The sequence below is a fragment of the Acinonyx jubatus genome, chromosome E4 (genome assembly GCF_027475565.1).
Source record: "Acinonyx jubatus isolate Ajub_Pintada_27869175 chromosome E4, VMU_Ajub_asm_v1.0, whole genome shotgun sequence".
Lineage (NCBI taxonomy): Eukaryota > Metazoa > Chordata > Mammalia > Carnivora > Felidae > Acinonyx > Acinonyx jubatus.
The window spans coordinates 40,138,771-40,156,052 of record NC_069395.1 but is presented as its reverse complement, the minus strand read 5'-3'; the positions used below and the strand labels follow the sequence as shown (position 1 = coordinate 40,156,052).

Genomic DNA, 17,282 nt, shown 5'->3' with positions numbered 1-17,282 from the left:
CTTTTTTCTAAGCCATTTTACACTGTGGTCACAAATACAACATTATTTTAGGATTCTACCCACTTTTTAAAATTTATTTATAATCTTTGTTTTGTTTTGTTTTTTTAACCAGACCAGGCCACATACTGGGCTGGTAGTCAGTCAATTTCTTAAAATAATATGTGCAGTGTATTAGATTATCGAAATGTTAGGGGTAGAACTTAAATGTTCTTACCGCCCGCCCCCTCCAAAAGATAAATAGGTGAGAAGATGCATGTGTTAATGTGTTAATTAACTAGATGAACTAGATGCTTTTATAATATGTACATATATCAAATCACCACGGTGTATACTTATTAACATCTTACAATTTTATTTTCAATTCTATCTCAATAAAGCGGAAAAAGAAACAAAATATTGCCTTACCATACAAAATTAAAAACTAAAATGAAAATAACACATGCAATACAAAGCTTGCATTAATACCTGTATATGCCACAGCTGTTGTAAGACTTGATATTTATCAAGTGGCACAAGAGACCAGGGTTAACATACCACAAGTCTAAATCTTGTTATCATCTCACTGTGTCTTCCTTTCTCCTACATTAATGCACTTTCTATTTCTACTTAAGCCAATCATACACCTTCCATGAGAGGTTAGAAAAATGGGTGCTTTAAAGCAGAAGCGTGTCTTCTAAGGAGCTACAAATGTCTGCGATTATTCTGCCTACAGTTTGCTAATTAGAAAACTAAAGGATCTCCAGCAGAGTGATGCACCCCCCCCTTTTTGGGGCTTCCATCCAGTACAGAGATATGTGCACAGTATTTCTGACCAAAAGCAAAGCTTCCTTCAGGAAAACATCCCCACCTTCAAGGATCTATGTTCCCTAGAAAGGGGGGCTTTGCCAGGCTCAACTATAATTAACAAATCAATAGAAACAGATGAACCATCAGGCTTCTCTGAGATATTAGAGAACTGTGCAAAACAGTTTTTCTCTGAAAACACGTAAGTAAGAAGTTCGGGATGAGAAAGAACAGTAAACAGCCAGAAAGCATAAAACTCTCTTAAAATTAAATTAGGCTGGTGAGTTTATTCCGGGAAGTTGAAGAGCACATTCCTACTATAGTGTTTAGCATGATTTTCTAATACTTCAACTTGGATTTTCTAAAAAAGAATGGTTTAGATTTTCAAGAGCTAGTCAAAATGGTCCATGATAGAACATCACCATGGTTACTTTTACCATCATTACTGTAATTTATTGAAAACTGGAGTTAGAATAATAATGACAACTGGATAATATAAATGGTAAAGAAAGAATTAAAATGATAGGAAGTGAAGACCTAAGAGATAAAACAATAAAGCAAACTGTAATTGTAATAACATGTACAAAAGGAAATATCAAAAAACACAAAACAAAAAAATGTGGCCACTTTGGTTAAGGTGAAAAATACTTCCCTGAGAACTGGAAATTAAAGGAGTTAAATATCTTAGAGAAAAGAAGGTTTGAAAATAGCTTAGAATATCTTCTAAAGTTTGCAGGTGTTTTTAAAACTAAGTCATGAAAAGGCTTAAGTAAAAAGAGCAAAGAGAAGTTAAACTCGAATTCATGAAACACTAAATAAAAACAAACAAACAAAAACAAACAAAAAAAAAATTAAGGGGCAGATTGGTTTCTGAAACTAAGGTGGGAATATAAGATTCTGAACAAACGGCAACATATATTTCTTTCCTAGAATGAAATCTAAATGTTCAACTGCACCTTTCTGCTTACCTCCACTGTCACAGAAGAATGACTTATCTTTTGTCTCTGTCACTGTTATGGATTAAATGGTCTTTCAAAATGGTATGTGAGTCCCCAGGACCTTGGAACATGGCCTTATAGGAAAAATTAGGTCCTTGAAGATGTAATTAGTTAATCTGAACGCATACTGGAGTAGAGTGGGCTTTCCATCCAGTATGACCAGTGTCCATATAAGAAGAGGGACACAGCTACAGGGACACAGAGAGAACAAATGCCATGTGACGTCATAAGCAGGGATAATAATGGGGCAGGACAGGCAGAAACTGATTGCCTCCTCAAGAAGCTGAAAGAAACAAGGAGGAAGGAAGGCCACCTAGAGTCTCAAGAGGGATCGTGCCCCTACTGTCACCCTGATTTTGAACTTCTGTGAGGCAATGAATTTCTTTTGTTTAAAGCCACCCAGTTTGGGGAATTTTGTTTATTAAGGCAGGCCTGGGAAATTAAGACAGACACACTGTGTTGTGCTATGAACCCAAGCAAAAAGTCTAAAGGACACGGGTTAGGCGAGTACTGTTGGTGCCAGGAAAAACTTACCTGCTACGTAGTCGCCAAATCCAATGGTTGTTAGAGTGATGACCACAAAATAAATGGCGTCCAGGGCAGTCCAGCCTTCTATGTGCTTGAATATGATTGCAGGCAGAGCAACAAAGAGTACACAGCCGAACAGTATAAATATGATGGTTGAGATGATGCGAATCTTGGTCTGACTAACATTCCACTTCTATGGGTGAGAGTGAAGACAGCGAGAAAGAGACACTGATGGAGATTTATTGATTATTGGTGCACCTGCAAAGCTAACCTAACACACAGCTATCAACAAATTAGCAAGTAAGGATGTTATTTTTTTCCCTTTCATGATTAATTTTCAATTGTCTTATAAAAATTGGAGAGAACACACCGAACTCAAAGCAATCAATGCTCATGACGATGCCACTTTACCCTTACATAGCTTTACAACAGGTAAAATACTTTCAAAATAAATTACATTTGCTCTGAGAATACAATTTGAGATTTACATCATTCCTTGTTTATGTAAACTTCTTTTGAAATATTTCTATCCTATAGGCATACCGCTGATAGCGAGCCAAGCATAATCTGGAAATATAGCAAAATAGAGAAAAGTGAACTGTTAACTAAATATTGACTATTGATGGGACGCTTGGGTGGCTCAGTTGGTTAAACGTCCGACTTTGGCTCAGGTCATGATCTTGCTGTTTGTGAGTTCGAGCCCCACGTCAAGCTCTGTGTTGACATCTCAGAACCTGGCATGTGCTTTGGATACTGTCTCTCTCTCTCTGCCCCGCCCCTGCTTGCACTCTGTCTCTGTCTCTTTCTCTCTCTCTCTCTCTCAGGAATAAATAAACATTAAAAAATTAAATATTGACTACTGATAATTGATAAAAATTATTAATGTTATGAAAAATTTCCCTGTATGTTTTCCTATCATTATTCAATTGATTCAACTGAAGTGCTCACAGACTTAATGGCCACAGTTGATTTCCCTGTGAACCAGATGAATTATCTCTCTCTTCCATGGCTTTAAATTGTACAATGGAATAAATCAAACATGACATGGAGGCAAGGATAAATCTTCAATACCCCTTCACGACAGCTGTCTTCAGAGTAACCATATTTTTTCACCTTCTTCTCTTATCAGGAATCTCCTCAGTATAACATATTTGTATATATGTTTGTACATACAACAATTTATCTCTGGATCTTCATTTGAGGCTAAATATCTCTAACTGGATCTTTCCTATCTGCTATTAAAATTATAGGTCGCATCCCCACCATATAAAAACCACTAAGTTTTAAAACTTGACAAATTTCTAGAGATAACGATCTAGGAAACCAATTAGAACAGAAAGTGAAAAAAAAAGTTTCTCTAGTCCACCATCCTTATCACATAAGTGAAATTTAGACGAATTTGTGTTTGTAAAGTCCTCACAACAGTGGTTAGTACTAAGTGTGGAATCATGACCACTGTCATGTATTCACCACCGGGTGTTTTATGTGTTTTATGTGTTTTATGTGTTTTATGCCCCAATGTAGATGCATGAAAAACATTGCCTGGCATCCAGTAGGCAACCCAAAATTTGTTGAATAAAATAAAACAAATGAATACACGAACAAACAGCAGTATCAGAACTATAAATACAGAGAACAAACTGATGGTTGCCAGAGGGGAGGGGAAAGGGAGAATTGGGCAAAACGGGTGAAGGGGAGACAGAGATACGGGCTTCCAGTTATGGAATGAATAAGTCAAGGGAATGAAAGGCACAACGTAAGAAAACCAGTGATATTGTAATAGCAATGTAATGGGACAGATGGTTGCTATACCCAATTATGGCAAAGACAGCATAATGTTTAAACTTGTCAGATCACTAAGTCATACACTTGAAACTAATGCAATATTGTATGTCAACTATGCTCAAATTAAAAAAAAATTTAAGAAAAAAATTTGTTGAATGAATGAACAATTCAGCATTACCAAGTTAATGGCACTAATCTTCCCTCTCAATTAATGTAAATGCAAGATACTTTAAATATCAATATAAGAGAAGTATAATACCCCAAACAGGATGACACTCATATTTTGGAATCACCATACTACTCCATTCTAACTGTAAAACTACCTGAGGGTGAAGTGTGAACTGAATTATAAAATATAACTAATGCTGAAAACTGGAATATATATGGAAAAACCAATATTCAGTAGTCTTATTTCATCAACATAATTAAATGTAAAATGCTTTGTTGAAATGTTTGTGAAAAGATGAAACACTATTGAATAATAAGTAAAATGCATTTGTAATAGTGGTGATGGTAATAACATATCATTTATAATCCCACCCTCTCATGCAACCATTTTCTTGGTAATTTCCTTCAAGAATAGAAGCTTGTAATCATAGTGGTCTTATTACTATCTTTCATTTATAAATAATAAAAGCATTTTCATTTTACTTATTTGTTCTATTGAGTATAATATAGTGATGAACATCGTCGAGTGTATTATTTGTGGTTCTACTGAATTACACCCCTTAGGTAAGTTTCTATCAGTGACATCACTGAATTAAGTTACAGGATTGCCTTTATCGGGTTTGCTAAATATGATGTCCTTCACAAAAGGGCTATATAAGTTTAGAATGCCACCAGCAACAAAAAAAGATACCAAAGCAAATTTAAATGAGAAAATATCATCAGGTATTCACTAGCTACATGAAGCTTTTATTTTTCTCTCTAATTCTCAGAGTGATGTCTCCATCACCAGTACCTATTCACATCATAGAAATGACAAAAGGGAGGTTTCAGGGTAAAATAGCTAACTTAAGAGAATACTGCAAGACTGTGTGCCTGGGTGGCTCAGTCGGTTAAGCTGCCGACTTCGGACCAGGTCATGATCTTGCAGTTCATGGGTTTGAGCCGTGTGTTGGGCTCTGTGCTGATAGTTCAGAGCCTGGAGCCTGCTTCAGATTCTATGTTTCCTTCTCTCTCTGCCCGCCCCTCTCTCTCTCTCAAAAATAAACATTCAAACGTGTTTTTAAAAAGAGAGAATACAGCAAGACATCTGGAATTTGAACCTAGGGCTGTCAAATTTCTACTTTATTTCTACGTATTTTTGGGTTTTTCTCATGCATTAATTTACTCATTCAAATTAAATATAAAAATAACTATGCAGTGAGTTACATGCATAAAAGGTTATTGAAAACCCAATAACTTGAATGTCTAACTGTACCTGAGGTGATAGAAAAGTTAAATTTTAAAAAATTCAACAACATATGTAGTTAAAAGTCTATTATACTTACAATAAATGTATCTTCCACTTTTGCAATTCCTTTTCCGAATATGGTCCCTAGTTGATCTCCAACTCCAGCCAACAAAAAACCAAAGAGGGGAATTCCCAGTAAGGCATAGATGATACAGAATATTTTCCCCCCTTCTGTGCGCGGTGAGATATTTCCAAATCCTAAATACAAAAAAAAAAAAAAAAATTAGTTGATTATAAAGGAGTTTAAAACATATGACCTTGTTAAAAAGAAACAAGAAAACTGAACCAGGACTTTGGGTCTCTCCATTTTGACCTCAAACTTTCTGGTTGGATTCTTTTTTCCAGCCTAGCACTTGCCACAGGCAGGAGACTGTAACTGCCCCCTCAAGCGATAAAGTCTTAACTGAGCCAGGAAGACCCTGCCTGTAATTGACCGCAAGACAATGATCCATTTAACCTTCACTGCCTACCTGCGCCTGCCCACGTTTGCCCATTTTCTTATGTAAGTAAACCTGCAAGTATTTTTGGCCTATGGAGGCAGTCTTTGAGATGCTAGTCCTCTGTCTTCCCAGCGTTGGCCTCTCTGAAATAAATTTCTTTCTTGCTTCACTGCCACTCATTTCTCTGCCTTTGGATTTTGTCAGCAGAGAGTGCCCGGACATGGTCTGTTTGGGAACCCCAGAGCCAGGTGCTCTTGACCCCGGCACCCCAGCTATAAAACGAGGGGCCCAGGGGCCCCCGGGGTGGCTCTGTCAGTTAAGCATCCGACTCTTGGTTTCAGCTCAGGTCATGATCTGGCGGTTTTGTGAGTTCGAGCCCCATGTCGGCTTCACGCTGATGGCACAGAGCCTGCTTGGGATTCTCTGTCTTCTCTCTCTCTGTTCTTCCCCCACTCACACTGCCTAAGTCTTCAAAACAAATAAAAATAAACTTAAAAAAAATTAAAACAACAACAACAACAACAAACCATGGGCCCAAAATGGCACCACTTAGACCGAATCCCCAAACTGGGGCTTCATAGCTAATCTACTTGCAGTTTCAACTTCACCCAGAAATGAAGCCTTAGTCCTAACCTTAACCAGTAGGTCAGGAGTTTTCCTATCAGAGCCAAAGTGTGGCGGACCACGCAGGCCCTCTCCATCACACCCTCATCTTCTGCCCACCCCGAAAGGAAGATGAGGTGACCCACATAATAAGATTTCCTGCTCTTCCCTCTCAGGGAGAGCTATCTTGCCCGGAGAATCCTTTCCTTTTACCAGTAACTTTATCGTCCCATACTTATTCTCTAAAAGTGTCGCATGTTGTACAACTCCTCCGAGCTCCCCTCTGCTAGCTAGATGGGATGCTGCCCAATTCATGAATCATTTAATAAAGCCAATTCAAATGTACTCAGTGAAATTTGTTTATTAACAACCTCAAGGGTAATTCAGAAACTCCCCAATATTAAAAGATATTAATCATAGATTTCAACTAGTTAAGAATCCTTTAAAAATATATTTTAATATAAAATATTTTAATAAGCAAACATTTCAATAATCCACAAAGTAGAGCTAATGTTCCAGTTAAACTAGATGCTGAAAACCGAAGGGGGTAACACATGCAACAACGCCAATATTTTCATTAAATGTATTTCTGTCTCTTTATACCGATAATACTATTAACTATAGAGCTTTCGTGGTCATTTATTGGAAGAGTGTCCTGCCTTATTTTAAGAGAATTCAAATATGCTAAAATTACTTAAAGATGAAAGCTAAATAGCAACTTTTGAAATCCTGTTTTCATTCAAACACCTACCAAAAAATAACCAACAACCTTAAAATTGTTAACTTTTTAAAAATCTTTGTTTATTTTTGAGAGAGAGACAGCATGTGAGCAGGGGAAGAGCAGAGAGAGAGGGAGACACAGAATCCGAGGCAGGCTCCAGGCTCTGAGCTGTCAGCAGAGAGCCCAACGTGGGGCTCGAACTCACGAACTGTGAGATCATGACCTGAGCTGAAATAGGACACTCAGCCGACTGAGCCACCCAGGTGCCCCGAAATTGTTAACTTTTTTTTAATGTTCCAAGGATTTCAAAGGTGTAGCAGAGCAAATTTTGCCACCCTAAGATGTCTCTTTGGCATACCGATTATTATTTTTTAAGCTTATTTATTTATTTTGAGAGAGACAGAAAGCAAGAGGGGGAGAGGCAGAGAGGGGGGGAAACGAACGATCTGAAACAGGTTCTGTGCTGACAGCAGGGGCTCAAACTCAGGAACTTCGAGATCATGACCTGGCCAAAGTCAGATGCTTAACCAACTGAGCCACCCAGGCACCCCGGCATACTGATTATTTTAAGCTAGTTATTTTTAAGAAGCTGTAGACACATAAGGAACTTTGCAAACCAACTAGAAGTTACCTTTTTGTAAGAGATATTTAAAGGAATAAGGGAAATATCCATTTGTAAGCATGTCTCCCTCAGTAGCAGAGAGAAGGGAATGATTAAATCTCTAGAAAACTTCATCTGTAGAGAATACATGGACTGAAATCTTCATAACAACCTTACTCTTTTTCGAAGTGCTTTTCCCGATAACCTTTCAAATGGAAAAGTTGCAGTCACAGCTTTATTCTGGAGGAAGACTGGAGTCAGCTACTGTACAAGTTAAGATTAGTGGTTCCACAGAACTTTGATTAATTTATAGGCTGCCGCCCCTGGGCTCACTTCTGCTTCTAATTTTGGAGTCTTTATGAAGTTCCCTTAGAAAACATTCTCTTTAGAATCCTAGATTTTGCTCGTATCTGGAATGTGGGCTCCTTAATTCGAATTTCATTGTCACCTGAATCTATATGCTACACATCATTCTCAAATCCATTCCTGTTGTGGTTCCTTCGACATCTCCCCTGCCTTCCACACACTATGGACTTTCCCCCCATAATTTTCATATGTTTTTTGTCATGTCAATGCAACTTTTTGGTGAGATGGAGGTGAGGTACATGCATATTTATATCAAGCAGCTTGTAAGGTGAATTCGTATTTGAGTCAGATGGAATTAGCTATTTAGATTTATCAATATCTTTTAAGATGTTAAATACTGGTCATCTGGTAAAAAGTCCACAGATTTATAGTAAGATATGCAAACATCAGGGCTTTTTTTTTAATGTTTATTTATTTTTGAGAGAGAGAGAGAGAGACAGAGTGTGAACAGGGGAGGGGCAGGGAGGGAGGGAGACACAGAATCCAAAGCAGGCTCCAGGCTCCGAGCTGTCAGCACAGAGCCCGACGTGGGGCTCGAACTCAGGAACGGCGAGATCATGACTTGAGCCGAAGTTGGAGGCTTAACTGACTGAGCTACCCAGGCGCCTCCAAACATCAGGGCTCTTAAAAGTCTAAAAAGTCTAAAATTAACTGATTGAAAGAAATACAAGGATAAAAACTCTGTGTTTCCAATATATTATAGCCATTCCTGGATTCCTGACTCAAGAAATATGTGGCCTTTGGTAAATTATTTCCTCATTTGATAAATGGTATATTGCTATTATTATTTATTTCATAGAGTTAGGTATCACATGAAAGGTGCTCAGGAAATTTTATTATATTCTCCATATATGTTAGGTGCTATAACAATAATTATTGTAATCACTATTAATCATACTATTGGTTGAAGATTAGCAGATCAATGTATTTAGCACAGTCAGTAGGCAAACTATTTAACAGCATATTTATATGTGCTAAGCACTCTTACAACCAATTAAACATATTAATTGACTTAATTTTCATAATAACCATTGCGAGGTGGGTACTAATACTCTCCATTTTTCAAATGAGGAAATAGAAGGACAGAAAGGTTAAATCATTTTCCCAAGGATAGACACAGCTAGTAAAAGTGGGAGAGCTGGGATTCAAACCCAGGTATTTTAGGCCCAGTGTCTGGGACCTAATCACACACATAACATTCCTATACTCCCGGAAAGAACCAATCACCAAATGTAGTACAAAATCAAAGGGTCTTAATAACATTAGCAATTAAGACAGCTAAGAATATAATAAATAACATTTAAGTATTTGATGGAGAAAATTACCAAAAAAAGCTGCAAAATAAGTGACATAAAAGAAACCTGAAGAAATGAAGAAAGATATAGGTGTTAATTTTTACCAAATTTATGTTAAATACAATGCAATTGTAATAGATATTTTGCAAGGGTTTTCAGTAAAATTTTATGAACTTTTATAAAAATCATGTAAGAAAGTAAAGGACCAATAATTGCTAAGAAAATTTGGGGGGGAAAATGAGGTGGGCAGATTTGTCCTACATGATGACCTACTTTAGCCAAAAACAATATGATTAAGACAATGTGATATTGAACAGGGAAAGACAGACCAATCAGGACACAATAGAGAGCTCAGAAACAGACCCAAACATATCTGGAAGCAGGGGTACCTGCCCAAAGGGGAGAGAAGATCAAGGAAACAATGAATGTTAATGAGTGGGGGGTGGGGAGAGGGGGCTACCCAGCGAGACTGGAAAGGATGATTAAAAGCCTTCAAATTCCTGTATTATTTTATCTAAAAAGAGTAACAACAAATACAGCATAAAGCAGTGTTAAGATGTGATGAAAGCGAATGATAGATGGTTATGTGCAATATTATTCTTTGTAGACATTTCTACTACTTGAAATATGGCACAACAGTAAAAAAAAAGTTTGGAAAGCCTTGGTAAGTACATGACATTTATAGATCAAAAGGCACTGGACAATATTCTCTACCATTTCTTGTAGTTCTCTGAATGCTAGAAATAGAAAATTATTGTCTTATCATGATCTATCTCAAAACATTTACTATCACACTTCATACTAAAGCACAAAAGGAATTCCCTTCAAATTGGAGGGAAAAAGGACATCCACTTTGCAACTACTGTATAGTATTATTCTGAAAACTCTAGCACACGTAGTGGCAGTGAACATGTAAAATAAATATTTATTATGAAAAGAAACATATTAGTTGCAGGTAGAATTAAATATCTAGCAAATACAGGGGAATGCTGGAAGTTGTTGTACAGAGAGAAGCTCAGCAAAAGTGCTGAAGGCATGATATATATGAAGAAACCAACGGCATTATAATATTTCAGCACTACCTTAAATGTGCTAAATTAAATGGAAAAATGTCTTATTTATAAGATTAAGGGAAATGTGAAATACCTGTAAGTTACCTCATCAAGACATATACAAGACCTTTAGGGAACAGCTTGAGCTACTGTAGAATGGGATGGGTCAAAACAGAAAAGAACACATGTGCACATATGGTTTTCTTTAAAATATTACAGGTGGGGCGCCTGGGTGGTGCAGTCGGTTAAGCGTCCGACTTCAGCCAGGTCACGATCTCACGGTCCATGAGTTCGAGCCCCGAGTCAGGCTCTGGGCTGATGGCTCGGAGCCTGGAGCCTGTTTCCGATTCTGTGTCTCCCTCTCTCTCTGCCCCTCCCCCGTTCATGCTCTGTCTCTCTCTGTCCCAAAAATAAATAAAAAACGTTGAAAAAAAAATTAAAAAAAAAAAGAAAAAAGAAAAAAAATATTACAGGTAGGTTGGAAATTGAGTGATTATTTAATTAAAATGTTTGAGTATATTGATTACTATTCTGGAAGGGAAAAAAATATCTCGCCCTATGTGAAAAGAAGCATCACATAGATGAAAGACCCAAGTAAGTTCATCGAACTTCCTCTGATTATGTTTCTTCTTTTGTCTCAAATGTACACCCTCCATGCACCCACTCTTCATCTGACTCACCCTTAAATATCCATCATTACTTAGGTTAGATATTAATTTCTCCAAGAAGCTCTCCTTGAGCCTTGCTACACACCCCCAAGACTGGGTTTGACCCCCATCCTGCATACACATTTCCCTATCTTAAGACTTATCTTTCTAGATTGTAACCATCAGTTCTGTAATCAGAAGTTGTGGAAGGCCAGGCACCATGTCTTAGTCACCACTACAGCCCTAGTGCATTTCCACTGGATGTCTAAATAACTTAATGCTTCCCCAAGCTCCTTTCTTGCTGCCTCCCCTTTATTGCAGCCCCTCTGCATTCTCTTCTGGCAGTTCCTCATGCTAAGTGCTAAGATTTTCAAGAATACCTGATAAAGTTTCAGAGCTTGCATCTAAAATGTTCTCAAACAGCTGTTTGGTTGTGGATCTCACCAAAACGCTGGGGTTATGAAAAGGTGGTACATGGGGGCGCTTGGGTGGTTCAGTCGGCTAAGCGTCCGACTTTGGTTCAGGTCATGATCTCATGGTTCATGAGTTCGAGCCCCACGTCAGGCTCTGTGCTGACAGCTCGGAGCCTGGAGCCTGCTTCGGATTCTGTGTCTCCCTCTCTCTCTGCCTCACCCCTGCTTGTGCTCTGTCTCTCTGTGTCTCTCAAAAATGAATAAATGTTAAAAACAAAACAAAACAAAAAAAAGAAAAGGTGCTACCTGAAGATATCCTTCTATCGTCTCTCTTTATCCCTTACAATCTCTTCTGCTCATAGGTTGCATTCACAGTTCTTATTTATTGCTTGACTTCTGGATAGTACTTTTCCCTTAAAAATGACCAGACTAGCAAGTTTCATCCACCTCCCTACAGTAGTTCAGGGTTTTGTTCTTAGTGGTGACCAGCAGATAACTACAGTGGCATCTTACTTTGTCTTGCCACTCTCCTATAGTGACCTTTATCTTTAATACCTCATGGATTGTCTTATAAAGGTTTTTCTCACGGAGTAATTTTCACAGAAGTGTGTGCCTTCTCCAGCCCCCACTCTCCCACATCAAGTGTGCTGAGGAGACCCCTGAACTCTGTCATCTGGATGACACCCTGACCCAACACTTAAGCCTCAGCACCACCATCTTGTTGGAGGTAAAGCAATCATCACACAGCAGCCAGAGTTCTCAAATCTCCCTCATGCCCAGACCCCGAAGCCACGTGGCTTTGTAGGCAATGAGGCCGATCCCTTCTGCACGACCACCGTTTGATTTCCTTCCCTGCTTCTTACTTGTTCCACCACCACTACCCCAAGGCATCAAAACAGGCCAAATATGGTCTTTTCTCACACAAGTCCATCTCATAATAGTTCATTCTCCCCAGAGCACAGCAGCTTTAAGTCCTGATACTCCTACTAAACACTTAGGTATTCCAAGGTCTTTAGGTACACATCACCTGTCCCTTTTTCCCAATATTCATGGTTATACAATTGTTGTACCTTCCGGTAACACTAGAGTCATAACTACCTGCTGAAAAACACTGAGCTGGACTTTTCTGATTCTTTATGTGTTTTATGTTGTTTGTTCTGAAGCTGGCACAAATTTGGCCCCTCAGTTATCATGTTGAGATCCTGTCTGTCCATTCTGTCCCCCCTTCCAACACCCAGCCATTCCTTACCCTTTCAACCAGGTACCATCTTGCCATCTCTCAACAAACACAGTACTTTCTGCTGCTTTTGGAGAAATTATACATTACTCTAACATGAATTCTTGCCATTTAATCATATGCTTTTACCTTTCTTTTTGATGATAAGCTTCAAGGGACTGTGTTTTAAGAATTTTTCTTCCCTTTCCATGTCTTGTCTAGTGCTTCGCTCATAACAGATGCTGAAGAAAATTGGTTGAATTGAAAATAATTATCTATGGGCTTTTGTTAATACCCCATATTTTAGTTAAATAGACTTACCAGATTAAATAGTTCTACAGTACTAATTTTTTTTTTTTACTGCTTTTAATTTTATTCAGGACTGACAAGGAAAAGAGAAGTTCTTGATCTGCGCAAATTATATTTTAAAAATCACCTCTAAAAATAACAATCAAAATATTATTTTAACACAAAACAATTTAAATTATTTTAGCTGCAGAAAAACATTAATATTGTAAGGCATATTCTAAGAAATATGTTAGAAGTGGGTGAGAAAAAGAACAATATAAATTCAGGGTATGCTCACTTAGCAACCTAAAAAAAAGAGCAAGCCTTTCAGAAATCAAAGTGAAATGATAATCACATCTGGTCTTTTTAAAGCTATGCTATATAGCAAAGAACCTAACCAAACACTAAAGAAAACAATATGGTTCCAGAAAAATATGATCTTAATCAAAAGACAATTAAATAGTGTCTTGAAAAGACGTATTCATTTCAGAACTTTTGCAAAGTTGTACATTGTTCTTCCAGATCGCTGGTTTTAAACCACATCAGAATCACATATGAAACTTAGGGGAAAAAATCCACCCCAGAACAACTAAATTATTGTCTTCCACGGGGAGGGGGGGGGGGGAATGTGTGCATGTATTTTTAAATATCTACAGAAGTGATTCTAATTTATACCCCTGTGACAGGGGCAGGGTTTATGGGTCTAAAGCTATGCAGTGTGGGGGAAGGGGGCTTTTAGGAAAGAGAATACAAACTTAGGGACTAAACCCAACCAAGTGGGGGGTCCTGAAGCTGAACTCTCATTAGCCTGAAGGTAAATCTGCCTCTGTTCCTTTATATTTAGGATGACCTTGACTAGAGCACCTCTTCTAGACTGGCTGTGGTATTACTATATTACTATGTTTTTATTGCCAAAAATAAAAAAAATAATAAAATAATTTTCATTGCCAATAATAAAACTAATGGCCAACACTGTTATTTAAAAAAAATTTTTTTAACGTTTATTTTTGAGAGAGAGAGCGACAGAGTGTGAGCAGGGGAGGGGCAGAGAGAGAGGAAGGCACAGAATTCGAAGCAGGCCCCAGGCTCTGAGCTGTCAGCACAGAGCCTGGCATGGGGCTCAAACTCACCAACTGCGAGATCATGACCTGAGCCGAAGTCGGACACTTAACCAACTGAGCCACCCAGGTGCCCCGGCCAACACTGTTATCTACTGAACATCACTCTCTCACTATGTGCCAGATATACTGCTAATCCCTTCCTATGGATATTTAATTAAACATTCACAACCCTATGAGATTAAGCACAAGTATCCCTGCTCTCTGAATGTGGAAACAGGTTTATTGAAGGAAAATAATATGTTCAAGGGTAAACAGCTAACTGTTAAGGCTGATATTTAAACTATTAACTCAATTGCTTAGAGCTAACTATCTGGGATCAAGACGATGGACACTATTTTTCAAACTTAGAATTCTTCTCAGTTACACACCACTGAGTATGGATCCAAACCTGGACATGTCATTCTGCTAATACTTGCTGTTTTACCTAGTTGGACTGGAAAAGAATAGATAGGTGCATCAAAACAAATATGTCAATTAAAGTCACCAGGTCAAAGGGCTGTTTTGACATTTTGTTTTAACTTCAACCTCATCACACTTCCTCTTGGCCCAGAAGCCACGTGCCTGCAGTTCAAACAGTATTTCACAAGATGGCTCCCTTGCTATCCTCAGTTGCAACTTACATAACAAAATCCTGCAACACTGTTGTAAAGTTGCAAATCTATAGGAAGTTACATATTTCTTTTTCTTAATTTTTATTTAATATTCATTTTTTGATATTTATTTATTTTGAGTGAGAGAGAGAGAGTGTGCATGAGCAGAAGAGAGGCAGAGAGTGAGGGAGAGAGAGAATCCCAAGTAGGCTCCGTGCTGTCAGTAAAGAGCCCCATGGGGGACTCAATCCTACGAAGCATGAGATCATGACCTGAACCGGTAGCAAGAGTCGGACACTTAACCAACTGAGCCACCCAGGTGCTCCAAAATTTCTCTCTTTTTTTTTTAAGTTATTCATCTCTTTTGAGAAGTGGGGGGGGGGGGGGGGGGAGGAGCAGAGAGAGAGAGGTAGAGAGAGGCAGAGGCTCAAACCCTCAGATCATGGCCTAAGCCAAAAGCAAGAGTTGGACGCTTAACTGTCTGAGCCACCCAGGCACCCCACAACTTATATATTTCTTCAGCTGGTGTTTGAACATATTTAAAATCATTAATGTTTGATTAAATTGCTACCAAGCATTTCTTGCTAACAAGATTCTTTTACATAACCTACACAGAAAGCTAAAAGTTGAGAGGAAATTTCTTTTGCAAAAGAATTTTGCCAAGAAATGATAATAATCTACCTGCACATCATTTCCTAACCTCCCCAGCTTTTTCTTTAGTAATTGGAAGTTCGTCCTATCCCCCTTTTCACCCATGTAAAGATGTGCTTGGTGAGATGCAGGAGGATGGAGAGAGCGATGATGCAAGGGGAGAAGAACAAGCACATTTAGTTCTAGAGCTCTGTCCACCATTCCCTGGTGAGAACAACTCAAAGTGAGGACAACCCAGAAGGGAGACAGTTCATTTCAAAGTTCTTCTCAGTCCCCACATGCCTCTCACAGAGAGGGCATCGAACCGCCTTAGATTTGAGTCTGAGTGTTTTTATTTATTTATTATTTATTTATTTATTTATTTTAATGTTTATTCATTTTTGAGAGACAGAGACAGAGTGCCAGTGGGGGAGGGGAAAGAGAGAGGGAGACACAGAATCCGAAGAGGCTCCAGGCTCTGAGCTGTCGGCACAGAGCACGATGTGGGGCTCGAACTCACGAGCTGCGAGCTCATGACCTGAACCGAAGTCAGACGCTTGACTGACTGAGCCGCCCAGGCGTCCTGAGTCTGAGTGCTTTCAAAGATGTGCATTTTTGATAAAACATGACCGCTAAATGCGGGCCAACTATCTGTTCAAAGTGTGATGAAGTATTTCTATAAATGGCTGCAAATTCTTGTGCTATTTAATTGCCTGTTACCTGATTCTCCCCTTTTCCCAAGAAAGGAAAAAAGTGACCCAACAGCATTAAAAAAAATGAGGAACTACTTCTTAGCAAAAAATATGAATGACAAGCTTTCCCACATTTTGAGAGAGATTATAAGCCAGGAGTCTGAACTTCTATGATAACACATTTCCTGGCAATCATACTTTAAAGGTATTGTTAAAAGAATTTTCCTATAGGAACTTCAGTATAATTTGATGTCATATTACTGACCCTACTTGGCGTCAATAAATAAAAACTGTACTATTTATCGGCAAAGATTCTCTCATTGATCAAAGTCTGTTCAGGCTCTTCTGGGCTCCCTGTTTTGACTAAACCTTGGGCTCCCTGTATCCTTCCATGTAAAGTCCAGTTCTAGCAAGAATCCTGCTAAGTCAGTATAGACAGAATCCCCCATCGTAAATATCTGATCACCCTCTGTATCTGATCGAGTTCCTTACTCTTCACCACTGCCAAGGTGATATCTGATCACCCGATAGGCCTTCAACAAGAATCCTGAAAGTTGTTTTGGCCCAAATCCTCCTTTACCTTAATGTTTCGTCTCAGTAATTTTCTATCCACTGACACCCCTCTCTTCTCCATGGCTGTAAACTCCTGCTTTGCCTTGCTGTATTCAGAGTTGAATCCAATCTCTCTCCCCTACCACAAAAGTCCACTCTAGTGGTTATACCTATCACAATAGTCCTAAAGAAAACTTGCCTCACCTTCTTTTACAAGTGTCATTAAATAATTTTTTAACGCTATAAGTGGTAAAATGATACAACGATACTCATCAAAAGGCCCTAAAAGTAATACTATAGACATTAAATACAACGATAGAATTCATCTATCATCAAAAGGCCCTAAAAGTAATACAATAGACATTAAATTAAAATTAATTTTTTTTGCATTTTAGGAAGTTAGACTTTGTAAGTGTTAATGATCTGAATTGCCAGAACAGCTATGCTATCTTTGGTTTGCCATCATTTTCCTCTAATAAAGTCCAACACACTCACTCAAGTTTAT

General features: G+C 38.4%; 1 protein-coding gene across 3 annotated transcripts in view; it reads right to left on the bottom strand.

Annotated features, from left to right (window-relative positions):
• The window catches only part of KCNK2 (potassium two pore domain channel subfamily K member 2), a 199,617-nt gene that overhangs the window by 56,989 nt on the left and 125,346 nt on the right, over positions 1 to 17,282 (bottom strand). For all 3 annotated transcript variants that reach the window (XM_015062936.3, XM_027074443.2, XM_027074442.2), the window contains exons 4-5: positions 5,588 to 5,748; positions 2,316 to 2,502 (exon numbers count right to left, since the gene is read on the bottom strand). In XM_015062936.3, coding sequence (XP_014918422.2) covers positions 2,316 to 2,502; positions 5,588 to 5,748 — 348 coding nt within the window. The remainder of the gene's footprint in view (positions 1 to 2,315; positions 2,503 to 5,587; positions 5,749 to 17,282) is intronic.